The sequence below is a fragment of the Pteropus medius genome, unplaced genomic scaffold (assembly GCF_902729225.1).
Source record: "Pteropus medius unplaced genomic scaffold, Ma_sr-lr_union100, whole genome shotgun sequence".
NCBI lineage: Eukaryota > Metazoa > Chordata > Mammalia > Chiroptera > Pteropodidae > Pteropus > Pteropus medius.
This window is the reverse complement of record NW_024342645.1, coordinates 1,275,753-1,302,911: the sequence shown is the minus strand read 5'-3', so window position 1 is coordinate 1,302,911 and position 27,159 is coordinate 1,275,753. Positions and strand designations below refer to the sequence as shown.

Genomic DNA, 27,159 nt, shown 5'->3' with positions numbered 1-27,159 from the left:
CACATAGTCCCCTCAAACTTCTTCCTCTGGGTATTGTGAGTCACCTATTACATCTTCTATGGAGAGGACCAGGCACTGATAAACCAGAGCAGCAGCATATTCAAACCTTCTCATCAGCCTGGAATGCATTACTACATATATTTGTCTTTGCAGCAGCTGTAACATCAGTTCTTCCTTCCTAACAATATTGGCCTTGCCTGGTATTTAAAAGGACCCCTAAGTGCCACCAACATCTTTGCTGGGAGAGGAGACCACACACTGGGGCGGGTATATAGGCCAGCCTGGGATGAACCATTTGTTTCGGATTTACACAAAGGTGGATGCAAAAATTAGGCGACGGGGGCAGGCAAGGAGCTGGCCTGACGGAAGCAGAGCTTTCCCCTAGAACCAGTCCCAGCCCCATGCCTCCGAGTCCCCCTCAAAGTGCTACCGGCTGCGGGGAGGTGAGGGGCAGTGTATCCATATGTCCCTTTCAGCTTTCCTACCACAACCTGGCTACTCTTCCAAATAAACGGCCTCTTTGTGGCTGAGGAAGGATGAGAAAGACACGAAGTGTGTGTGGCGGGGGGCGGGGGGAAGGGCACCTCTTGGGTATTTGCTGCCATCGGGCCCAGGGTTCCCCGGAACCCGGGAGCAGTAACGCTCTCTCTGGAAGGTCTCCACACTCTCTGGACATAGACAGGGGCAGTATCTTGGGCCTCCTGGACTCTGTGACGCGGAGCAATCGCCAGTTGCACAGTCTGGGGAAGACTGGGACGTGCTCTTACCCGGCCCCAGCCCGCTAGGTGGCGCTGAGCACTCGTGCACCTGCGGGCAGCCCCAGCAGCACGGAGGTGCCTAGGGCACCTGGAGGTGGGCTGGGCTGGTGTGGCAGGTGCCTAATAAAGGGCCACAGAGGAGGGGGAGGGGGAGAGATAGAAGCAGCACTCTCTCCTTCAGTTATTCACGTCCATCGAATTACAGGGCCTCAGCACTCCTTCACCTCCCTGAGTTATAGTCTCCTCTTCTGTAAAACGGGTTTAACATCCACTCTAGAGTGAAAATTGAGAAGACATCAACCATGTCTGGCACATAGAACAGTTGCATGTCCTTCTCTTGAAGATCTAAATGCCCTCCCCTTCCTCAAGAAGCCTGCACTCAGAGAGACAAGAGATACTCACAGGAAGAGTTAATTCAAGGTAATCTACATAAAGGCCAAGTGAGAAATACAGACAGTGCTCTGAGCTAAGGAACAACGTGAAATAAGACACCAGAGAACTCTGAGAGGGGGAGCGGTGAGGCGGTGCGTATGTTGACCATTCTACTCTGGGCCTATCAGGCACTGGGCTAGGCTCTAAGCATTCAACTGTAAACAGGTAACACAGCCCCTGTCCTCAGAGTGATTTTAGACTAGCAAGGGAGAAACACATCAGGCAGATAACTACACAAATAATTAACTACAGCTGTCATAAGTGCACAAGTATATAAAGATTTAGGGAAGCTACACATACCCTGGGTCGCCTGCTGTAGTCCTAAACCAGGGTTGAAAGTGGGGAAATTTGCTTTATAAAGAACATGAGCCCACTTCCTCTGGGTACAAAGAGGATGTAAGAAAGTGTTACTAACATTCAAAGCACAATGGAGGCTAGGGTGACCTTTTTCCTCCAGGTAAACTAGAAAAGAACCAACATTTACTGGGTGCTTAGTTCTATCTGCCCGGCATAGTTGATGTCTTCTCAGTCTTCACTCTGTGGAGTGGATGTTAAACCTGGTTTACAAAAGAGGAGACTAAGGCTCAGTGAGGTGAAAGGACAGACCCAAGGCACAAAGAACATTCGAACAGAGCTAGGATTGGAATCCATAACTGCCTGAGTCCAAGCCCCACACCTCTTCTGCTGTAATACGCTGCCTCTGGGGCCATGTCTGGGTTTCCTGCTGGGCGCCAAAGCATGGAGTATAGGGGAGGAGAGAGATAGAGAAAGGGGCAAGCAGGCTAAGAAGTTGCCAGATTGGGACCCTCATCACCACCTTCCGTTCATCACAGTCAGCCCTTTCTCAGCATGTCCTGACCAAGCCACCAAACGCTTAACATTCTGCTCAGTTTCCACTGTGCTCCAACTCCAAATGTTTATCAACACATGCTGTAATGTAATCAGCTCCTGGGAAAACACATGCCAGGTAATAGATGCTGACAAGAGTGTCAAACAGATGTCCCCAGCCTAGACAGAGAAGAGAGGAAGTGCTTAGAGTTGGGCAGATCCCAGATTGGATATGACTCCCCCACCCCAGGACCTCAGGATCAGCTTCTGAGGCTGGGCAATCCTAAAGGAAATTGGAATATTTTTTTCCCCTCCAAAGCAGTCATTTGGTCCTTTCATCTGATGAGAGTTATAAATGAAGCTTTATGAGATTTCTAATGATGGCAGTTTCTCTTTATCAGCCTCCAATTCCCACTTCTCAGCCAGGGTTGACTCCAGGACATGTTTTGACCAGGAATCCAAAAAATCAGGCCCCTGTCCTGGTTCCTGCTTTCCATAGTAAAAGCTAGAAGTTGTCAAACAAGCATGGGGGCAATGGGACACTCACACAGACAAGGGAGATCTGGGTTCCAGGCCACCTCCCAGATGGCATATTTAACCTCTCTGGCTTCTGCTTTTTCAACCATAAGCCTGGGGTAATAATGCCTGCTCCACCCACCTACTTCACTAGGCTGCTGTGAGGATCAAATGAGATTACAAGCCTGAAAGCCCTTTGAAAAATATCAAGCAATCACCCAACCTGTTTTTGCTATTATTATTACTATTGTGATCGTGTGTAGGTGCAACTGGGAGAGTAAATTATGGCAATCTATGTCTATGAGAGTGAGCTTATTGGTGTACATGGGAGTATATGTACCAGTTTCATGGAAGGATGGAGTTCTTGTGTTTGCGCCTGCCTTTAAAGGATAGTATGGGCAATGTATGTGTCTATGAGTATATCCGTACATGTACACATATTTGAGTGTCTTAATACAATATATTAAACTATAATAATCCTATGTGCCTGGCATTTTGCTAAACACTTAATATAGGGATATGGGCCAGCTTGGGTGTACAGGTATCTATATAGAACATTTGCAACATATGCATGTGTGTTGAATAAATGTAATAAAATGTATGCCCATTCATCTCATACAAGTAGCAAGGAATCTCTCCATGTGCTTGCCTGAGTTTCAATGAAAGTGTGGACATAAATGTCAGTGAATCTGAGTGTGTGCACACATGCATGTGTGTGCACATGTATGCATATGGGTGCACACCCGCCTCCCTATACCTGGGCCAACTGGTGTAAATTGTTATTTATCAGCTGCCTGGGCTTCGTGAGCTCCAGCATGCCCCGAGTTCATTGCCATACAGCCATCAAGCCCACACACACATTGTGGTGACAGCTGCATGCTTGGCAGAGGGGTGCCACTCTGCTCTCTGGAGCCACAGTCTGTGCCAGGAAGCAGGGCCCCTGCTAGGGAGAAGGTACAGATTGACTACACCAGTCAAAATGCCACAGGAGTGCCCAGCAGATGGGCCAGCTTCAGAGGCCCTGGGAGCAGGACAGAGCTGGCACCTTCAGGTCCAGAGCACTTGGCCATAACAGGCTAAACCCTGTTCCTGGACCAGGAGCACCACCTCAGCACAGCAGGAGTTGGGGCTGCTGAGTGGTCAGGTGTGAAACATTCTTGTCTCTTCACTGCCCTCAGGATTAAGTCCAAAGTCCCTAACCATGTGCAAGGCCTACATAACCTGGGCACACACCTCCCCAGCCACCTCTCCACCACCACCACCACCACCACTCTCCTCTTATAGCACCAAACAGACTGAACTACTCTTAATTTTTGATACACACAGCCTCCTGGGCCTTCTTGCTGCTTTTCCCTCTGCCTGATTTCTCCACATGACATCCCTTGGGGCTCAGCTCACCTCTTCAGAAATGCTTCCCTGACCCTTCCTGACCTCTGAGGTTAAAGAAGAGTCCCCACACACCTGAAGCTCCTATAGGCCCCTAGATTTCACTGTTGTCCTAGTTCCTGGTAGATCGTTTCTTCTCTATTAGACTTTGGCCCCAGGAAGGAAGGGAGCATGTCTCAGTAGTTCATGGCTTCATTCCAATGCCTGGTATGGTGTCTGGTCAAAGGCGGTCCATAAAAATTTGTTGAATATATTATTGTTAAAAGCCTGTTGTGAGAGAGTAGTTAAACTCTCCATATTTAAATCATGATGTGCATCTGAACAGGCTCTTCTCTCAGATCTCAAGGCTGGGAAGAACCACTCCTTCTCCCACTCCCTCTCCTCCGTCCCACATCACCAATAGTAATCATCAACTCCGACAGATGTGAAAATGGTAGAGTTTACAAAGCACTTTTACAAAGGTCCCGGAAGTCACCAATACCATTTTACAAGAGGAAACTAGGCACACAGAAAAGTTAAAGTAGCTCATTACTAGAATGACCAACTCATTCTGGTTTGCCCAGAACCTTCCCAGTTTCAGCACTGAAAGCCCCATGTCTTGGGAACCCTCAGTTCCAGGCCAACCAGGACAATTGGTCGCCATTCTTTTCCACAGTTAGTAATGGCAGATCCAGGACACAAACCTCAGACTCCTGACTTCAAATCACATATGCTCTCCCTTGCTCAGTGGCCTCCTGAACTTTCTCAAAATTCAATGACCTGCCTAGGCAGGCATTGCCTACCCTTTGGATGTCACCTCTGGGCCATTTGGCACCCTCCTGGAGTACAATTCCCCAGAAGCATGTGCTCAAGGAATATGAGGTATTCATATTAACCTAAATCGAATATAATTCAGAGGTTCATTTCTAGAGGAAAAGCGCTTTACATAATATAGGAAAAAATTAAATCTATTATTAAAGTAACTTTATAATGATAATGATATTAAATTTCAACATAAAAAACTTCACCCACAAATTGTTTTCATTTCTCTATGTTGCCTTGAATTTTTCTCTTTATAGGTGCTTTTTTCTCCCTACAGAATTGTAATGCAGTGTATGCATCATGCTTGTTCTTCTTTGCACTTCACATTATAAAAAATTGGTTTAGATTTTTGTCATTCTGGATCTCTACATCACTAACATCCCTCATTAGCCCAGGTCACAGGGAGTCTAGGCTCAGGGCTACCTGCTTCCCAAAGGACAAAGGACTCTCTCCTCAAGAGGGATTGCTAACTCAGGGCCCCAGCTGGTATTCTGTAGGTTGCCATGTAAACACTATCCTTGTGCGTGGATGCTGTTTGCAGGGCAGAGGGACAAAGCTTTCATCGGATCCTGAACAGGTCTGAGGCTCAAAGACCCACAGCTCTATAACCCCCTAGAGAAGGATATGCAGACTCATCTCCCTTATTTTTGGAGAATTGGTGGTTCAAGATGGAACTGGGACCTTTCTATCATTGCTCAGAGCTCCAGCTTCCAAAGGCAAGGAGATCCCTGGGACTCCAAGGCCTATAAGGGAGAGGGTAGCTGCCTGTTAGCCATTGTGGTACCACTTTGACATGGTAGATCATTGGACCTGAAGGGCAGCTGTGTTCAGCTACACCATTGTCCCCAAGGGCAATGGCAGCCATGGCAGTAGGGAGGCTCTGCAGTGATCTCTGTAAGAATAACAATAATTAAATGTTGCTAAGCACTGTGGGATACAGAGGCACCATCATAATCACCACAGCTACCAAATGATGATAACAGTAATTAGGTGCTGTGGTTTCCCAGCTACCCCAAGGAACACTGCTGGGATGAGGTTGGCCTGTCAGAGAAGGGGGTATCCATGCCAGTGAGTCCTCTCTGGAGCTGGTTAGGACTTTGGTCATACTTATCCATAGGATTCCTCTTCCTCCTTTTCTCCTTCCTTGCCCTTAGCCTCAACTGGCCCAGAATTGGGGACACAGAAGTGGGTGATCCCCATTCAGCATACTACTCGAATATATGTTCAAGTTTACTTTATCAAGAGATTTCAAGGGGTTGGGGAATCTCGAGGACTTCTTAATAGGATTCTCTTCACATCAAAGTGAGCTTTATTAGCCAATTACTAAATGACACAGAGGGGCCTCAGATATGGCCTAGAGGGGAAGTCATTATTGTATTGATTTGGGGATTTTTACAAGCCTCACAGCTACCTCTCTAAAAGAGCCCATAGAAGCTGAGGAGGGCTCTGAGGACAGTTTTCTGAGGATGGCATCTTCAAAAGAGCTGATCTCTCTCTGGTCATTGCCCCCAACTGTGGGGTAGGTGAAAATGGTAAGTCTAGTGCCTGTCCTTTGAATGGGCTGTCATTTCTGCAGTCATCCAGTCTCAGAGCCAGGAGGGAATGTGGAATTCGTCTGGTTTGCTCTTCATGCCAGGGCAAAAATCCCATCTACAGCACCCCTGATAAATGGACTTGTGACCTTAGTCTGAAAAGGGACACGGAGTTCATTCCATTGTCGGTTTCCTAAATAGTCTTCCCTAGACTAAATTAAAATCTACTTCCCCAACACACATGCCCATTGGTTCTGATCCTTCTCTATGAAGGCACGCAGATTACACTAGTTCCTTTTTCCTTCGGGTTTTGGAAGATTGCTAAGCATACCTCCCTTCCACCTTCTTTGGCTTTGAGATCCGAAACTATCTTCTATCCTTTCCCTACAAGTAACTTCAACTCCTACTTCATGACTTTATTATTAACTCCCCCACTTTTCACCCCAAAACTTCCACCTTAACAGCTCTCTTGATCTTTCCTCTAGGCTCAAAGGATGAGTCTTCTCCTTTCTAAAGCTGACTGCACTCCTGCCCTAGTTTCACCATCCATGCCTCCTCCAGGGCCTGCTCCATGACGTACACTCTTTAATATCTGACACTATTTCCCCATCCTTCACTGTCCAGTACCTCCTTTCCCTCTGCCTACAAGATGCTCAGTAGCTTTTGATTTTCCACCAAAAAAGAAATAATAAGCCCCTTGGTCTATGTCGTGCTAACCCTCTCCAAGCTTCTGACCCATATTGCTCATTTCATCCATCATCAAAATTCTCAAAAGCAGGGTGGACACCTGCTGCCTCTGCTTTTTCACCTTCTGTTTGCTCCTTCTCCCACTTTGATCTGGGTTCTGCCCCTGTGTGTCCACCAACACCACTCTCTTAAAGGTCACTAGTGTTTGTACACTGTTTCCAAAGACCCCTTCTGATCCCCACCTGCTTTCTGCAGTATCAGATACTGTTGGCAAGTTCCTCCTTCATTGAATTCTCTCCTCGCTTGGCTTCCATGACAACCCTTTCTCCTCACTCCCCTCTTCCCTTACTGACCAATCCTCATCTGTCCATCCTACCATGCTATGCCAAATTCATCTCCCGAAAGCTCCCAATAAGTGTTTCTCTGTTTAGAAACTGTCAATGGCTCACCACCGCCTGTAGAAAAAAAAATCATGGAGTTATAAAATAATGCAACTATCTGCAATGCATAACATATAATGCAATAATATGTCAGAGGGATTCAAACATTTTTAAGCAGCAGAATCCGTTAAAAAGAATCTTTCTCAGAAGCCCAATGTTTAAAGAGCATAAAAACAATGTATTCTTTAAATATGGATCCTATAGCAGTGAGGAGTGAGGAACCCAGGAAATTTTAAGGGCTCTCATAATACTATTGGGAAACCACTGAACCAATTAAATTCTTCAGACTGCAGATGAGAAAATGGACCCACAGAAGAAAAGTGATTGGTAGAAAGTAGCACACCATTTGAGGTAGTCAATCAACACATTTCAGTAAGTGCCTACCGAGTCTCAGGCCCATTCTAGGTGCTAGGGATAAAGAAGGAAACAAGAGGGACATGGTCCTGCCCTGGAGGGGCTGACAGCCCAGTGGGGAATGAATCAAGTATTATGAATAACTACTGAAGTGGTTTCAAGTATGCAAAGGGAGCTGTGAGCACATGTAAGATGAGACTTACTTGGTCTGAAGGGTAGAGTGGGCCACTCTGGAGAAATGACACATGTAAACTGAGCCCTAAAGGATAGATAAGTAGCTGGCCAAAAATAGGGGGAAGAGCATTGGTGCAGATGAAACAGCTTGGGTAAAGGTCGAGATAGTGAGTTTGATGGCTGGAACCTCTGGAAAGCCCAGCAACTTCTACTCAAAGCCTTAGAGCTGGATGAGACAAACTGAAGAAGCAGGCAGCCCCATAAGCCTAGCTGAGGACACTGGCTTCAGAGGCTGGAAGGCCAAGGAAAGGTTCTCAGGTGTTAGACTCTGGTCATTGAATTAGAAGACAGTCCACTGCTAAATGCAATGTGGAATCATGGATTGGATCCTGGAACATAAAACAGACATTAGTGGGAAAACAAGAAATCTGAATAAGTTCTGTAGTTCAGTTTAATAGTATTATATACCATGCTAATTTCTTAGTTTTGACAAATGTACCATAATTCTATAAGATGTTAACATTAGGGGAAGCTGGATGAAGGACAAACAGAAACTCTGTATCATCTCCTCAACTCTTCTGTAAATCCAAAACTATTTCAAAATAAAGTTTTAAAAATCCATATTCCTTCTGGCACCAAGGCAGAGAGAAGCAAAACTGGATGTGGAGAGAGAGATTACAGTAATAATGATGACTAACACTTAAACTGTTCTTCCTGTATACCAGGCATTTTTCCAGACACTTAATGTGTTTAACTCATTCAATTCTCACAACTCCATGAGATTGGTGTTATTATTTCCCTTCATTAGGCAGATGAGGAATCTAAGCACAGAAAGGTTAAGTCCCTTGTCTAAGGACAACACAGCTACTGGGTGGCAGTGCTGGGATTGAAGGATTTGAATATTGGCTGTCTAGCTCCAGAGTCCCAAGTACTTGACCTCAGGCTATATTGCCAGAGGATATTGCAAGAATCAGGCAGAAATCATGAGCGCATGGACTAGGGTAATAATACTATAGAAAGAATGCTATAGAAGTGGAGCAATATCGCTAGACTTAAAATATATATTAGAAGCGGAATCAACAGTGCTTGCTTTTGAATTAGAACATGGTGGTTGAAGAAGAGGGAGGAAGCAAGAAATGACTCCTGGACTTCCAGCTTAAGAATAGGGACCAGAACCTAGTCTCATGCTTGGTCCTGTGCTTCTTCCTGCCAATGAAGGAATCCTAGACAGTTCACAGTCTGGCTGTCCCTTTATTTTACACATTCCCAGAATGCAAAACAAACTGGATCATTTGCTGTTCCCACACAGGCCCTGCCCTATCCCATCTCTATGTCCTTGTACAAGCTGTTCCCTCCACTGAAATTCTCTCCTCCATCTCCCTTGGTCCAAATTTGATCCACCTTTCAGGGCTCAGTCAAATATCACCTTTTCCAGAAGCTTTCTCTGCCCTCCACAATGAGAAGCACTAACTCTCTCCTCTAGATGCTAGCATGGTTTGGCTCTCTTTAGCAGTGACCTTCTATCCTATAATAATATAGTTATTTCAGTAGGTCTTGGTTGTTGCTCACTTTTGTATCCTCAGCACCTAGCATAGTAAGTATACAAAAAGACTGAGTAAACCTACAAGCTCTATCTTATTTTCCTTTGCCCTCTTTCTAGTTCCCTTTTCTGTCCCCGGCAACTCCAGTATACACACACACACACACACACACACACACACACACACACACCATGGCACCTATGCTGGTGATTTGCATATTTTAGGGTCTTGTTTAAAGATGATGAGTCGGTACCATGCTATCTCATTAATTGCTTCCATCTTCTCCAATCCCCAAGCAGCTATGCCAACCCCCAGACACACCCTCTCTGGAAGCCCATTTACAAGCAGATCAAAGAAGCCTTACCCAAAGATGGAGAGGTGGGAGAACATGAGAAGGAAATGAGCAGGCATTGGTGCATCTGAAATTGCCCCCTCAAACTCATCCAGTCAGCTCCTACAACATGCCTGGCAGAGTATGAGACCCCAATGAACTCAATTCAGCCTTGGCCCTTAAAGTACTTAGAGACCAGTGGGGAGGTGCCTGGCTATCAGACTGGGCTACCACAAATCATGATAAGGTAGTCATCCCCCAGCATAAAAACCTCCTGGTGGCTGCTCAACATTCATGGATCTGCAGGACTCTCCTTTCCCCAAGTCTTAGGCTCAGGCTGCAACCAAAAATTTTGGAGCCCTACTTACCCAAGCTGTTGCTGGCCTTTCTGCCTTTCCTCATGCTGACAGAGCTACCTTAAACTAGTCTCCTTAATGACTCCTCCCACCAGTACATCCCTTTGTCTGATTGTCCCATAGATGACTCACTCAGACCCTGTGAAGGCCCCTCCCTCCACTTCCCTAACAAACTGAATGAGAACTTTTCTCTGAGACCCACCAAATCCTATGTGCACATCTCTGGGACACAGCACATATTAGATGCTTGTTTATAACATCTGTTTCTATGTCTGTCACTATCCCCAACCCCCCAACTAGACTGAGTGCCTTTAGGACAATGACTATGTCTCTGTATCCCCAAGCTTGGCACAGTATTTGGTACCAAGAATTCTGGGTTACATTTGTTAAAGGTAAGTTCATGAGTGTGGTAGTGTTCCAGTGAGTGCTAAATTAGATTGCTTCAGCCAGAAACCAAGAGACGCTCCAGGGCCAGATCCCAAATATTGCTCACCCTTCTGCTCCTCCCCCTCCCAGGAACTAGAATTTAATTTTAGCAGGAAGGGCCACTTCCCCTTTGCTCCTGCCGGCTGGGCAAAAGGTAGGAATGGGCAAAAGGCAGCAATAGGCAAAGGGAGCATCTCTAGTTAGGCATCTGGAGAGAGAACTCGGTTCTCCTTAGTGGAAAACCCTGTCTGTCTGCCTCCTTCTGGGAGAAAAGATGGGAGTAAGAGGTCCAGAGGGAAGGAGGAGAGGGTAGGCTTAGGACTGCCAAGTGCTTGGAGGGCCCAGCCACCTTGGCAGGAAGATGACCACACCCAGATGCGGTGGGTAGTAAACGGGATGGGGCAGAGAGTGCCTGCCCTGCCACAGATACTGACTGGATGCGTCATTTTCGCGGGAATCCTGTAAATCACTCAACACAAAAGGTGCTGACAAAGGAAGCAGAGTTCCATTTCACACTCTATCTGGAGAAGGGGAGGGAGCTTCAGTTTTTAGAAAAGGAACCCCTGAAGGGAGCAGAGATTGGAAAAGACCAGAAACCTCAGTGGCCCTATCTCACCCACTAATGCTCACCACGACTTCTCTGGCAGCTTCCAGTAGGGCCCGCCTAGCTGCCTCTCCATTTAGCGTCCAGATGCTGCAGAGACGGAACTCTGGCTACCGGGTTCTTCTCCTAGCTCTGCCACTGTCTGCTCTTGAACCCCTGAGCTAGTAGCCTTACCCTTCTTTGGGCCTTTGTTTCTTCATCTGTAAAATGGGGCCAGGATTGTAGTAGAGGGCCTGTGGAAGCCCTTTCAGCTCGGACATTGCTAGATCCAGAAGCCCGCACAGTGCAACACTCTTTCTTCCACAGCCCACCCCGCCCCCCGTCTTAACTCCACCCCCACCGAGCTGCTTCTCCCCTGACGTCGGCCGCTAGAGGTCACTGCCTCCCTTTGTCAGCTGCAGAGGAGGGCAGGTAGCCCTCCCGCCCTCTGGCGGGCTGAAAGGCGACGGAAGGGGCATCTCCTGAGCCAGTGGGCCAGAGCTGGACCCCACCGCCCTCGCTTGGGGTCTAACTCCGCCTGAGGACGGAAGGTGTGTGCAGTTGGGCGGAGGCTGGGCCTGGCGCGGGCCGGGAGGCCGAGTCAGGAGTGGGTTAACTCTGACCCCTCCCCTCTGCCTGACATCACGGGGCGAGCTGGGAGAGGCTGGCGCTCGGTGAGTGAGAGAAAGAGCGAGAGGAGCGAGCGAGGCTACACTCGGCGCCCGGGCAGCTAGCTCCACATTGTTGCGGATCCCCAGGACGCGGCCGAGCGGCGGCGGCGAGGACGCGCGGCGCACCCGGCTGGCTCTCCTCGAGCAGAGCCGCCCAGCGGGAGCCGCCCGGGCAGCTGGCCGCTGAGCCGCGCGCCTACCGCCTGGGCCCCGAGCCCACCGCGCCGCCCGCCCGCCGCCTCGACTCGTCCCGCCACCCTCGGAGGACGGCCGGCCATGGACGCCTGCAAGTTGGAGCCGAGCGGGAAGGCGTGAGAGCGCTGGAGCTGGGAGCCCGCGCAGCGGGTCGCGCCGAGGGTGGGTCTCTCTCTCCAGCCTGCCCTGCGCGGAAAAGAGGGCAGACGCCGGTGCCGGGAGCAGAGCGGAGAAGGGGGCATGACTCGGGCGACTTGCGGCGGGCATCTGCCCAGCTTCTAAGCTGCCGGCGGCCCAGGGCCCGGATTGCGGCCGCGCGGAGCCTACCCGGCCCACCCCGCCCCGGCCCACGGCTGCGGCTGACCTGGATCCTCCGAGCGCTTGCCGGCCCGCAGAGATCTGCCTTCGTCTTCGGCTGGTTTTGGGAGCGCGAGGAGCGCTCTCCTCGCAGCCCCTCTCGCCGGACCCCGATGGCACGGATGGGGCTTGCGAGTACCGCTGGACGCTGGTGGGGACTAGCTCTCAGCTTGACCGCATTCTTCCTTCCAGGTAAGAGCGTTCCGCCTTTGCCTTTTCATTTTATTTTATTTTATTTTTCCATCCAATGCCTCCCCTGGGCTAGGAGCTGAATGGCGGGCACGTCTGGGTTGTAGGGAGTGAAAAGAGCCAGAAAAGTTGGGTCACGGCTTAAGGAAGGGGGTGTGGGAGGTGGCACAGCGGAGAAAGAGATTGAGAAGCTGAACAGCCTGCCCTGCAGGGAAGCAATCTGATGCACGTCTCTGTGTAGCAAGAGAGCACTTTCTCCGCTCAGTTTTTCACAAAAATAATAATATGTAATAGCGTTCTATTTATTTAATAACCAGCTCTCAACTGAGGAAGCAGTTTGGAAACACTGCATGTTACATAAATGTAGAATAATCACCGTAATCACCGTCTCGGGGAATGAGACAACAGCTTCAGGGGGAGGGCGTCAGTCTTGGAACTGGTGGGCTGTGGGTTTGGAGAATGGCAGGGGGACTTTGTTTCTCAGGCCCTTTTGCCAGGCGGCTTCGGGCGCTCGGGCCCCTCCCATACCATGTCGCTTCAAAGCAGGCGCGCAAAGCCCGCTCCTGCGGCAGAGGCGGCTCGGCTTGTCGCTCACCTGAGGTTCCTTTCCCAGAGGGTGAGGCCCCGCCGGCGCGGGAGCGCTACCTCCCTACCTCGGCGGGGCCGGGCTTCTCGGAACTCTGCTCCCAGTTTGGGGACTCTCTCCCGAGAAGACGCCGCTGGCTTCATGCCAGCCAGGTGACTGCATGACCCACTTTCCCGAGGGCGCCCTTCCTCGAAATGCCAGCGGCCAAGGGGTTAACCTGACACCCGGCCCCTGGGGTGGCCCGCAGTGGCCCCTGTGAGGGTGGGATGGGGACGGAGGCTGGGGCTGGCCCAGGCGTATTGTGCTGGGGAATGAACTGGAAAATGCGTTTAGGAGGCAAATCCGACCGAGTCCCCTTGCCTGGATTTAACCCTTTGTGTCCCTGGGCAAGCTGCCTGGCTCCCACGGTGGCTGATTTCATGGTGGCTGGTGACACCATCGCAGGTCGGGGTGGGAGCGGGGTTCCTCCAGCCCTCCGGTAAGAAACCTGAGACCACCTCCCGCTCTAGCTAGGTAAGGGTTTGCGTTGGGGGCCGGGAGGGGGAGGGAAGCTTGGCTGGAGCACGTGGTCGTGGCCTTAGGGTGAAAGAATAAGGAGTCAGAGTAGAGACCTGCTCCGCATGGGGCAAGAATATTAGATCCACGGCGCTGCTGGCAGAGATCCGATGGTGATGCCTGTGATGCTGCAGGCTCCCTGGCCAGTTTGTTCCAAGGGGCCAGCTTGGTTGTCGAGTTGCAGGACTAGGGTGCACTCCTGGAAGGCAAGAATCTGTCCTCATTCACATCTAAACCCTGTCTGCCGCCAGGGTTCCGCAAATCTCAGGGAGTGGCCAAGGGTATGGAAAGCACTTTATGGGAAGCCTGCACCGTGGTGCCCCCACCCCTGCAGCCTGTGGGGTGCTGCCCTGCTAGATGTGTGGGGGAGGGGGGAAATTTCAGGGTATACAGTCCTCACTGCCCATTTCAAAGAGGCTTGACTGAGTCCTTCTCTGGCTAGATGGTCATGGTAAAATCGACAGGTCTAGCACACTGGACCTCCTGGGAAGCCAACTGGGAAATACTTCTGATGTGGGTGGGGGAGGAGGTCAGCTTCTGGGAACCTTCCAAATCTATATTGCCCACAACCAGAAACCAGCTAAAGGAGAGCTCTCCTGGAGCTCTAGTTGGTCCAGCACATTAGGGGTTAAACTAATCCTGGGTCAGACAAAGTGGGGGAAGGTTTCAGGGAGGGGAAACAACTCACCCCCATTCTCGCTTCTTTTGGTTATTCTTTTCTCCCAGATTTGAGATACGCAGTGGTTAATTCCTGCTTTGGGGGCTGGAGGCCTTCCCTGTTCCACCCAACTCAGAAAGTAGGGGCAAGGAGGTGACAATCTCACCTGGCTCAAGTGTGGACACTCCCACTCATAAAAATCCAAATGGAGGGGGTGAGATGCTGAGAAGGATCCACAGTTCAAAAACGCACTTAATAAGTGCTACCTGGCTCCTTGATTGATTATAATTGTTATGGCTGGGTAGCATCAGGGACTTCCAGAGTTCCTGGGCCCACCAAGCTCCTGCACCCAGTAACTGTGCCCCTTGGTGCCTCTGAAGGAGACAGGTAGATATGGTGGTGCCATCTGACACTTGGACAGAGGCTGGTAAGCCCAGAGTTGCCCCCACCCCCACCACCACCAGCAGCCTCCCTCCTGATTGCCTGCTGCTACTTCCCTCAGGGGACTTGCCAGGCTGATGCTCTTTTCTGGGTTCTCCTGGGCTGTGGCAGGGAGCATGGAGGAGTGAGGAGAAGAGCCTGCAGTGGGGAAAGGGGATTACAGGGGTCTGGAAGCCCCTGATGTATGTGATCGCCTGGACTTCAAAATACTCCTAATCTGGCCATTGAAGTATAAACACAAAAGTATGTTTTCAACAACACGGACTTTACCAGACAGGATGGTGAAGACTCACAGGCCTCCGAGATGACAATCTCCCTCCTGTTAGCTCAGAGGAGAGGACCAGTGAGGCATAGGGGCTACATGCCACAGAGGGACAGGAGGAGCCCAGGGAGGAGGCAGAAAACCTGCATTAGAAGGAGGTGCACTGAGCTGGTGTCCTACCTACACCACACCCTCCCTAATTGGCTTCCCCAAACCTTTTGTCTGGAAAGAGAACACACACTCCAGAAGAGCTGTTTGGTCAAAGCACACCTCTTCTCTGCAACCTTTGGTGGCTTCCTTCGAAACTCAAAGTGTCAGGGCAGTTGGCTTATTTTCCTCTCCCCACTTCTCACAGACAGTTGTGTGCTCAGTCTTGCTCTGCAGGATGTTATGGCAAAAACAATTCTGCTGGCCTGGGGTTTGCAGCATGTATAAATGGGATTCTCAGTGCCTGTTTCAGAGTCAGTGCTGCGGAGTGTCTCAGAATCAGATTCAAGGCCTAATAGTCAAGGCTAGAAGGGATGAGGAGATACTACAGAGCCTGGACCCAGTGCCCCTAGCCGAGTGGCCTAAAAGACATCTCTGAGCCTCGACTTCTGTGCTTATGGAACAGGTAGCCCCTTCTTGCATGATGATGGCTGAGACTCTGATATCACTTCCCTTCTTGACCACTCAGCTTTGTACAGTGAACACAGTTTGTTGGCCACTGTCTGCCCCAGGACTGTGTTGTATGTTGCCAGGATGGTTACGCAGGCCAGAACCCTCATGCTGATGGTTGAGTAAGTGGGTCAGGCTGAGGGGCAGAGGGTCAGCTGCAGTTGCTATGTTTATGATTCTGCCATTGTTTAGCAACTAACTAATGTTCATTGTTCATCACAAACAGAAAACACTCGAGGGATGTGTTAATGTACCTTCATTTTTTTCTGATTCTTTCCTGGTTAACCTGGTAAATCGAATGGCTCCTACAGTAAGGGTGGGGGGGGGTGGGGAAGGACGGAGAGGGTGTCTGTTGTGTTCACCTGTTTTGCTGATTTTTTTTTTTAACTTTGAATGTTAGCAAGTGTGTCAGGCTAGAACGGACACTAATCAGCTGTGGGGATTAGGCTATAATGTTTCCAACAGTCTCTGTATAGTCTCACCTTCAGTATAGAGTGGGTGCACGCACACACGTGCAAGGCTTTGTTTGCTTGTGTTATCGATACATCATTATGTACGTGCAGGCCCATGGGGACTAGGACAAGGAGGTATATGCACTGTTCACTGTGGGTCACCATGGGACTGGGGCCATAAATATATATCAAATGTATGTTCTCATAACCAAATTCCTGTGTCTTTCCAACTAGGATTTTTTAAGTGGCTCTGAGCCTTAATGATGCCTGTGTTTAGGTCAGTGTTGGTGAGGGTGACTTTGGAAGGAGACCTAGGATGTGCCATTAGCCAGCTCCTTCCATGATGGGCTTCCAGGTCATTAGGGAGTGGGAGGCCTGGGCACCACTTTTCTTTTTGTGCTCTGCTCTTGGCTTTAGACTGAGCCTCTGCATCCTCACAGGGACATGCTCACCTGGAGAGACTTTCCTCTCTTGTCAGCCTCCTTGACAAATGAGCTGTGCTAGAACCTGGTGTTAACTGGAACCTGGCTTGCCTCAAGGCTTCTCAGGATCCCTGAATGGCTGGGAGGGACCTCAGGAGATAGGTTTTCAGCTACAAATTTGGCACCTTTGCTTCCTTCACAAATACTTGGGAAAAGCATCATCTGAGGAGAAAGTAGCATAATCTGGGCATTTAAAAATGGATGTGAGTGTGGGCTTTGGTCTTCCATGGACAGCCCTGCAGAACCATATGTATGCCTAGGTGGGCAATCTGCGTGTGCCTGGAAACATCCCTGGTCCATGCAGCAGAAAGTGGGGGCCCTCTTGTTGGAAAGGGAAGTGGGAATGAGGGTCAAGGACTGGGGAAGAGAGCCATCCTGGGAGCCCAGCACCCTGTGCCCAAGTCCAGCTGGCAAGTGTTTCTTCCCCATGATGCCCAACCCCTCCATAGAGACCAAGTCTGCAGAGCCAGCAACAGATGTGCTGGCTGGGGCAGGAGGTAACTTAAGATCTGAGCTGAGATCACCTTGCAAAGGGAATGCCCTGAACTGTAGATAACACCCCTTAGTCCAATTAACTCTTTAGACTCTGGATTCTGTTGTTTTGTTTGGGGCTGGGAGATGGGGATAGAGAAGAGATAGGAAAAAACACATCAAATCTTATATTTGAACCCCGACCCAATTCATTCCTCAATGAAAGATAAACTCAGTGCAACAGGAGAGACCCAAGAAGGACACAAAAACTTCCTGATAGCAGACTGGAGCCTCTTCAGGGCAATGGATAATTCCAAGGTTTATCCTAGGGTGGAGGAGGGGGTAATAGTTATGTACTCAGGGGTGCATGGCATCTGTTCCTTTCATAGTCTTCCAGGGCAGAGCAGCAGTGGGCCTAGGCCCTCATCAAAAGGGAGCTCGGTTCCTCTCCCTACAACCTGGTGATTACCCTATCTTGGCTGCCCACCATAATGAGACAGCAAAGTGAGGCCAGGTGGACTCTGTTTGAATCTCAGTTATACCAATATCTAGTTGAGTGAACTTGATTAAGTCACTTTGTAGGCCTCCATAGCCCCATCTGTAAAATGGGTTTATTTTAATACAATTTCAAAAGAGATTTTGGAAGACTAATCGACGACAATGTATGAAAAGTGCTTAGCACATCACCAAGCATGCAATAAATGTACAGTAAAGGGGTAGCTACTCCATTCCCTATGCTTTTTCTCTAAGAGGTCCTGGCCTTCTCTGTGTCTGCCAGTTGGGCAGTGCCAACTTTGCACTCCCTTGAGAAAGAGCTGCTCAGCTGCCTGCTCACTGCTGACCTCACTTCCTTGTCTCCAGTCAGGAGCTGTTTTGCGCAGTGAGCCCCTGTCCCCACCTGGAAATGATGGCAGTGGCTGCAGCAGCCCTGGGGAACTTGGTTGGCCTGGCTGGCTGCAGGCATCTACCCTTGTGGTCAGGTACTGCACAAGCAGCAGGTATTGTGCAGCCTTTGTTCTGCAGCATGTCGCCAAGGGCTCTCTCCAGCACGCAGCTTGCTCCCAGGCTGTGGCCCAGCTGGGTGCCATTGCCCATCTAGAGGGCTCACTATGGCAGCAGCCTGAGGCAAACAGGGAGGACTGGGGACCAGCCCCTGCCTTCCCTCAAACTTCCACATTTTGGGGAAGGATAGGCAACGGGACCCTCTCTCTAGCAGTCCATTGTACCATCTCACTCATTCAATGAGGTGGTACAGCCAGAGAAGTAGAGAATCCTCCTGAGGTCACTCCCTGCTCACTAGCAGAAAGTCCTTCTCTCACTTTCTCCTGTTGCAGATTGAATCTTTCCACCAGTAATAATAAAAATGTTTGTGGCATTCCTTATAGCTCCTAGTTTCAGCTGACCCCCTCAGTAACTCCAAATGAATGTTATCAGTATTTCTTCCATTTCACAGAAGAGGAAGGTAAGACAGGTTTAGTAATTTGCTGACCATCTCATACCAATTTAACCAACTTGAGTGCTGGGTCTTCTGACTCCAAATCCAGTAGAAGAAATGAAAGAGGCTGGAATGGACAGATACAGAACAGGTTGAGCCAGGTAATGATAAAATATGTCTGGTAAGATGGTACTTTGCCAGCCACCACTACTCTCCCAACTCTTCATAACAAGCCAGAGCATGGGGGTTCCTTGGGGAAGTGGGGGTAAGCTGAAGACATATAGGTTGGAGGGTGGCCCAGCCAGAGCTGACCATGGAGCCCAAGTGGACAAAGAGTATAGAACGCCCAACAACAGAATGGCAGGGGGGCCAACGGGGATGCTTATCCTTCCAGAAGTTAGAACATCACTCTCTAGGGATCCGGCCTGAGACAAGGGCAGGGCCCCTGAGGTATGAGCACAGAGCCCCAGGGCATAGGCTAGCACAGGGCCACTGTGTATCCCTGGCCCAGGGGCAAAGAGCAGTGCTCAGAAAGCACTGTGGACTGGATGGAGCAGCAGAGAAGGAAAGAAGAATGCAGGCAGAGTCGACTCCCTTCCCTGGGCCACCCCCCACTCCCTCTGCTTTATGCAGACCCCAGTTTCATTTCCAGTTTATGAGGAGTCTCATTACCAAGCCACAGACAATAAAACCCGCCTGGCCACTCTGGCCCGGATCTCATTAGAGAACATTAGTTCCACTGGCTGGTGTCTCTGTTGGGACACAGCTACAGGCGTGGCCCAGGCAGCAAAGCAGGCCAGTGACCATGAGCACAAGAATGTCCCATTGGAAGTCTGAGTCTGATCTATGGGCTTGAATGGAGTCTTCCTTCTTTTCACCCCCACCCCACAGTCCTGGAATTCAAGCTTCAGAGCGGAAACATGGGTCCCTCTATCCACTCAGACCCTCAGTTCTGCCCCTGCCTGAACACAACAAGGAACACAGCCTCCTCCAGGGCTGCTCATAGGAGTCCACCCTCTCTGGAAGGAGCTGGCTGAAAAGCTCAGCAAATCACCATTCCATGGAGGAGAGCCTTTGAGGATAGGAGACAGCATGTCCACCCAAACCCACAGGTCTGGAGAGACTCTGAGAGACATGTCCTAACAGCAGAGATGGAGTCTGGTGTCCTCACAGTAGCCTTGGCCTTGATCTTGACCCATCTTTCTATTCAAATATTGGTGGTTCAAAATTGGGGGTCAGTCCTATTCAAAAATTGGAAATGAAACCAAGGTCTACATAAAACAGAGGAAGGTGGAGGTGGCCCAGGAAAGGGAGTCGACTCTGCCTGCATCCCTCTTTCCCTCTCTGCTGCTCCATCCAGTCCACAGTGCTTTCTGAGCACTGCTCTTTGCCCCTGGGCCAGGCCTACACCCTGGGGTAGGCCTACACACGGAGGAATCCCATGGTGGATACATTATTCCTCTCCTATAGATATAATTTCACAAGTTGGCAGCCTTGGCAAGGGCTTCCTGGTCCTACCCGCTTCCTGGAGGTGTAATAACTGCCCACAATCACTATAATGGAGCCTTAGGTTCCATCTTGGGGTTCTTCCCACCAAAGACAGGATTATTTTTTCTTAGCAGATTCTGGTGCCTGTTGACAGCCAGGCTTCTCTCTGCCTGTATCCTCCCCTCTCTGCTTTACTTTTCTTCCCCTGCAATCCTGCATACCTGCTGGTCACCAAAATACTACCAGGGTTCAGTGGACGTCACCACGAAAAAGCAAGGCAAGAACAAAGGAAAGCTAGCTCCTTCTCAATGTCTCAGTATTGGGGGAGAAAAGTAAATGTCAGGCCCAAGTAACTGGTTCTTAGCACACACAGGCTAACTTGGTGTACTCTCATGGAGGGGTCATACAGACCAGCCCACATACACTTTAGCACATGAGCTGGTGTTCCAGCCAAATGGGCCAGCAGAGATGGAAGCACCGATCTGCAAACACAAGTCTAACCCTGCTCTGGAAAAAAGGGGACTGGAGACCTGTACTGGCCCCTGGCACTCCCCTATGAGGCCCTTGTCTGCAGCTTGTCTGGAGTGCAAGTACCAAGTGGGGTTGGTGAGGCAGCCTCCATAGGCTCCATGCTCTGACCCCTGAGCAGCACTCCATGTGTCCCCTCCCTTACTCCTAGTGTCTTGTGGGCAAATGCTGTCAGCTGCTAGGACAAAGGAAGTAGAGAAGATGCCTCTGAGCCAAGCCAACCTTGCTGCCACTTGCTGTGGCTCTTACTGCAGGAGGGGTTGGTAGCAACATCCTCATTTATGGGACTATATTGCAGCAGCCCCTGGCTCACTTCTCTCCCTGATTCCTGGCTCTCTGGCTCCAATCTGCCCACATCGTTGGTTGGATGAATATAAAGCACACCTAAAAAAGATGCTCACAGGCCCAGAAGTATTTGTTGGCTGCCCCTCCCTGACTCATCTCTCACCACCCTCCCCAGCTTGCCACACCTAGGTAGCCACACACCCCTCTATTCATGCCCCATGCTTTCCCACCTCAGTGCCTTTGCATGTGCCATTCCACCTAAAGTTCTCCCTTATTTCCCTTATCTAAATACTGAGGTTAAAAGCCAATTCTGGCATGAGCCTTCATGAACCCCCAGCTGGGGATAACCCCTCTCATCCCAAAGCCCAACCCCCCACCCCCATCCCAGCATCTCATCCATGCCACCCTGTGGAAATACAGTTCTGAATCTCATTATATAGTTATTTGGGCTTGGGATTTATCTTCTCCACAAGGCAGAGCTCCAGAAGGAAAGGGTCCATTGCTGACAGGGCTTGGTATCCTCGGGACCTAGTACAGAGTCAGCCTATCACGGGCTAGTAGTACATGCTAGGTGGCGACATAGTTGCTTATTTAGACAGTCGATAATGATAATGATAATAATAATGGCAAACTTTTATCAAGAGTTCTTGGACAGTCACTTTTGTAAATAGTTTACATATATTAACTTATTTAATCTTCATAATGACTCATGTGCAAGGTACTTCTGTTCTCCCTGTTTTTACATATGGAAAAACAAGGCCTAGGCAGAGGTTAGGTAACTTGCCCAGGGTCACACAGCTAGTAAGTGGCAGAGCCAGGATTCAGATCTAGGAAGTCAGGTTCAGTGTCCAGGATCATACCACTTAACTAAGCTGCCTCTCTTCTAAGTGGGCGATAGAGGAAGATGGCTTACTAAGCCTGGAGTAGCATAAGATTACTTGCCTCTAGAATGCCCACCACTTTATTGCTTACCCTCCTACTCCCTTTCACGGTGCAGATATAACCTGGTGCATCCCCGGAGCACTAGGGAGTTATTAGTGCTTATCATCGCAGAGTCTCAGCAGTCATTACCGCTGTTTCCTGTGTACTACAGGTACCATCGTTGTGTTCCTAGTATATCCTGCCAGCGTCACTCTTGTATCTTGGGAGTATTAATGTAGCTATGCTGGAGGAAAATGTCTTGATATTATAACTCTTTCATCCCCTGAGTCTTTGGGCATCACTGATGCCATTTGGGGGCTTCCTACCATGTTTCAGTGTGAGACTAGAGGCAGGTGTAATAGCTTTTTTCACAGAATCTGCCTGAAACTGCCTCCAGCAGATGTTCCCAGGCTTGCCCCCGATCCTGGGTAGGTCCGTGGCTCAGTGAGGTAATCCTATGCCAGGGCCTGTTCTAAGCTTCTGGAAGATTCCAGTCTCTCTTGCCCTCACCCAGAATCCAAAAAAAAAAAAAATGGCAAGAGAGATGTCCCTCCCTGGGGAGGGATGAAAGGGCTAACCCTTCCTCTGCCTCTGGCAGGTTCAGGGCAGGGAGCTGCAGACAGAGACATCTGCAGCCTTGCAGTAGGGGTAGAGAACTATCCCAAGAAAGAGGATCATGGGAGGAGAAAAATCAAAACCGTTTCCGAGTGTTGTGGCTGAAGACTGAGAGTGGACTCCAGATGGCCCTGCAGGTCACCACGTGGGCTCAGTTCTCACAAACTCCCTTGCTTAATTAGGAAGGTAACTCAGCTACAAAATAGTCATCTGATATGTTTCGACGCCAAAGAGAAATTCCTCCTAGACCCTCCGCTGTTCTAGATTATCCATGCTCCATTAGCTTGAATTACGGTGCAGCCTCTGTACCGTGCAGACACAGGCCAGAGCTATGCAGTCGGCTCCTGGGGCCGGAATGTGCCCTGCACCTTGGAAGAAATAGAGGGAAGGAGGGCTTGAGACCCACCTGACCTCCATCCAAACCTAAAGATAGCCCAGTCAGCACAAAGAGACCAGCTTGACTCAGCCCAGCAGGACCTATGGACACCCATGCTCTTGAGCTAAGTCACTTTCATTCCCCTCTTTTCTGCCATTTGGGCCAGGCCTCCTTTAAGGTTTTGAGGCAATGGCAGAGGCTTCTACAGCAGCTCCTGGGTGAAACTACAGCAGAAGCAGGGCCAGGCTTCTTTCTGATTGTAAATAAGATCAGAGCTGAGCAGCCACACTGCACTGGATTATTTTATTATGATTGCCCACCTCCCCCCGCCCCCTTCCCCCGCCAGAACTGTCCTGATCTCATTGGCCTAGATTGCTGCATCTCTCAGAATGATGAATGGGCCTCCTCTCCCTTCCCAGGCAGGATGGCTGGCCCTGCTACCAAGACACCTTCCTACCCAGCCCCTTCGCAGATTTATTTTCTGTGTTTATGGTACCCAGAGAGTAATCAGTGTTCTGGGCCAGCTGAGCATTCTGATTATCTTCACTTGGTTGGTGGATAGGTCTTTGAGAAACTTAGGCGATGGGCCCCTGGCCCCGCTGTGCCTGCCCCTACCAGGCCCTAGCACCCTTCCCACCCTTGTCTCCTCCTAGGAGTCACATAATGGGCTTTGGGGTTGAGGTCAGTTCTGAAGGGGATAGTAATAGAGGAGGGGAGATAGTGACAATCCTTGGCACCCACCTCCTAGCACTGCTGCAGAGATAGCTGGTATAGGTCTCTGTGGCTCCCACTTCCCGTCAGACAGCTTCTCTGGAGACCAGCCCTCCAGCTCTACTCAGAAGCAACTTTCCCAGGCAATGGTCCTATTCTCCACTCCCATTCCCCATCTCTTTATTACGCCTGTCCCTCAGCACCTGTGTACAGTTCATGTAGTAATGATTATTTGTGCTGATTTATGTGTTTCTTTACAAGTGTTTTTATGCACTCTGTGTTTGTATGAGAGAAGTTTATGGTTACTATATGTATGTGTGTGCGAATGAGGTCATATGCTGTGTGTGTGCACAAAGTCACATACTCTGTGTGTGGGGGTATACCTGCTCCTGATTAGACTCGCCATCTTCTCCCCCACAGAGGTGGGGGGAATCTCACCCAGCTCCCTAGGGAGCGGAGGAGACAGGCAATCAAAGATGATGACTGTCTAAGGCAGAGTCTGTACTGCCCCCAGCAGCCAGTTAGAAAATGGAGAAGGTCAATCTAAGGTAATTGTTTTGTCTATAAGATCACAAACAACTGGTTTGACTATTTTTTCCCCAGAAAATTAACTGAACCCACTGGTTTTGGAGCCAATGGTCTTTACCTTTTGTTACTAACATGTGCCCACATGTATATCTGTGTCTTATCTTCTCTAAACTTAAGTTCCCTTCACTGTAAAATGGGAATGTGATAATTGGAGGTTTCAGGGGTAAATAACGCAAGTAGCATCATTAGCACAGTGCCTAATATGAGCAAGTCTTCATACCATTTGGCTGTTATTAGCTACTGTGTACCCAGGGACCCTGCATCTAGAGGAGGGTCAGTTCCCTGGGCCTGGGAAGCTGGGCCTGGGAGCCCTCGTGCAGTTCATGATCCAGCATGCTGTGGGGCAGGGAGGGGTGAGGTGTCCCTCGGCTGGGCTCCTCTGACTTCTCCAGGGCGATCAACTTGGGCAGGATACATCAGGAGATCAAGCCCATGGGCTCCTGAAAAACCATCTCCATGCCCAGAAGGTCACCTGGGAAGGTAACTGGTGGCCCTTTGGAGCCATCCCACGTTCCCTTCTTAAAGGTAGTTGGAAGCAAGAATTATATGCCCTCAACTAAGGAACACCAGGTTCAGGATTCTGGCTGCCCTAAGTGCCCAGTGCCAGGCCTTGTGGGAAGCCCACTGCCCTAGTGTGGTGCGGTGGAAAAGGGCAGACAGTTTCATTCTTGCATTCACTTGACAGTTTGGGCCTCCCATGGGCCTGGCTCCGAGTGGGGAGCAGGGACTGAGCAGTAAACATGATGTCTCTGTCCTCATGGGATGGCATCAGTCCTCTGACAGAGCAGGTGACATCTGAGAGTGCTACCTCTTAATGCCCAAGGGCAGCCGTCTGACTGGGAGTTGGAGAAGGAGCTGGGGCCTTGTGGGATAATACCCCTGTAAGCCTGTCACTCTTCCCAAAGCCCTTTGTGCTTGGACACTAAGGGGCAGATGAGGCTAGGCAGGGGGCTGCATTGTCCTTCACCCTTAAAGGTGATTTCAACATCCGAGTCCACTTGTTTTCCTCCCAGCTGGGCCCCCAGCTGAGTGCACCTCCCTGCCCTGCAGGGAAAAGTGGGAGAGGATAGAAAGGATAAGTCAGAGAACCCTAGAGTCTCAGCATTGGCAGGCTAGTCAAATAGTCTCAGCATTGGCAGGCTAGTCAAATAGTAACACCAATTCACTTCTTAAAACCCCTCAACCACATCCCTACTAGTTGGTTGATCATCCAGCTTTAGCTTTTATACCTCCAGTGACAGAGAACTCAGCACCCTACATGGGAGCCCACACAGCTCTGACTGCCCCAAATTCTTCCTTGCACTGAGCTGAAATCTGTATCTCTGAAATCTGACCCATTAGTCATGTTTCTATGCCCTTACATCGGATTTTGTACATGATTTCCTTCAGGCATTTAAAGATGGCCTCTGGCTCCCAGGGTCTTCTCTTCCTTTAGCTCATTCAACCAAGTCTGACACACCTGGCCATCTCAGGCGCTCTCCACAGAACCAGGATGAGTTAGCTAGATCCCAGTCACAGGTGTGCTGCTCCAACATGGACTGATGGGCCCAGGGATTTTGATCTAAGATTCCCTCACTGCCACAACTGCCAGAGGATCCAGGAGGAGACAGTGTGGGTTGGCTGCCTTCCCACTTCCTCACCTCCACCTCACCCCTTCCCAACCCTGTTTTCATTTGGATTAACAATAAATTACAGTGAAAGACTCATTTATCTCCAGTGGGAATTAAGGAATTAAGTTGGTGATAGGCAGAGAGGAGCCTGAGATAGGGAGCATATTGCAGAGATTCAGGGCATAGAGAAGACAGTAGGGAAGGCAAGGGACAGTGAGGTGAAGGGGAGGCTGAGGAGCAGGACCTCCAGTAGTCACTTTACCTGGAGGCAGTGGGGGCAGCTGCCTAATTCTCTCAGTAGCCTATGCCTCAGTAGAGATGCTTGAGGGCCAGCTGGAACAGACGTGGTCACCTGGTGGGAGGCCATATATAGGGTGATCTGGCAGCCTCTCATGTCCCCCATTGGTGCTTTACGACTTGGTGCAGCAGCTCTGTGACATGTCATGGCACTGGGTGAGGGAGCCAGGCATGTGGCAGGGTGAGGCACCCCACTGTCTGATGTTGTGATAGAGATTCTGCAGTTGGAAGTTCACCACCTGTATGTATTTTATTACTGTCCCAGCACTAGTAACCCCCAGACAGAGCCCCGTGGCCCCTTCTTTTCTTTGGTGAGACTTACTTAGCCATAGATTCCTGTGGCCAATGATTAAATGAGTCTTTCACTCCTGGAGAGTTTTGGCTTCTCTTTATTCTAAGGGTACCCCAGAAGCCTCCTTCCTGAACCCCAAAAGGGAATTACTCAGGATTTGCCCTCTAAAGTGCCTGTGCCCTACTCAGTTCCAGAGCACCTGCCCCCAAAACCCAGGAGGATTTTGGCCTTAGAACTCCTTCTCCCATGTTCCCCAGGCTTGCTGCTTCTTGCCACCCTCCCTAGCTGGGAATCCAGAACCCAGCAGGGTGGCATACTTCACTGTCTCCTCTTCCCTCCTCCAAGCACCTCCAGCCTCCCCTTACCAAACCCTGAGGCTGAGAAGGAAGAGATAAGGAGCTAAGCTACCTCAAGGGGGAGAGGGTGTGGGAGGTCCCTAGGACTACCTCCAGGTCACTCAGACCAAACAAGCATGGGGACATACCCGAAATAATAGTTTTCAATCACTGTCATCCCAGTCTCTCCTAACACCACCGAGGGCTGGGAGTAGGAGTTGATATTCAATAGCAGCAGTGCTGGGAAGTACACCAGGAGATAAAGAGCAAGGCCAGGCTGGAGATAATGTGCAGGAAGGGGGAGGGGCAAGAAGACATGATTGGGGTTGGGGTGTTCCAGAGGTGCTTGGGATTCAGCACTGGTGAAGGATGAAGCCAGAAATTGGGCCTGCAAGTCCAAGAGTGTAGCTAGTTAATAATTAGTAACTCTGGTTAATAAATCAGTGATGTTTTTTCCCCAATTTCGTCTCCCCCGCCTCCAACCCTGGAGATACTTTCAGGCTCTTCCCAAGCCTCTACAAAAGACTGTCTACCTCCACCCCTGCCCTGGGCTGCCC

The 27,159-nt window shown here is 49.9% G+C and overlaps 1 protein-coding gene and 1 long non-coding RNA gene across 3 annotated transcripts in view; one reads left to right on the top strand and one right to left on the bottom strand.

The window, feature by feature from the left end:
* The window catches only part of LOC120605717 (uncharacterized), a 29,267-nt gene extending 17,769 nt beyond the window's left edge, over nucleotides 1-11,498 (bottom strand). Inside the window, exon 1 of one of the 2 annotated variants that reach the window (XR_005653689.1) lies at nucleotides 10,149-11,498. This is a non-coding gene — a long non-coding RNA (uncharacterized LOC120605717). The remainder of the gene's footprint in view (nucleotides 1-10,148) is intronic. The other variant, XR_005653690.1, reaches the window with a different exon arrangement.
* A 56-nt stretch (nucleotides 11,499-11,554) lies between these two features.
* Nucleotides 11,555-27,159, top strand: part of NECTIN1 (nectin cell adhesion molecule 1) — a 66,470-nt gene continuing 50,865 nt past the window's right edge. Inside the window, exon 1 of the mRNA XM_039866660.1 lies at nucleotides 11,555-12,560. Coding sequence (XP_039722594.1) covers nucleotides 12,482-12,560 — 79 coding nt within the window. The 5' untranslated portion in view covers nucleotides 11,555-12,481. The remainder of the gene's footprint in view (nucleotides 12,561-27,159) is intronic.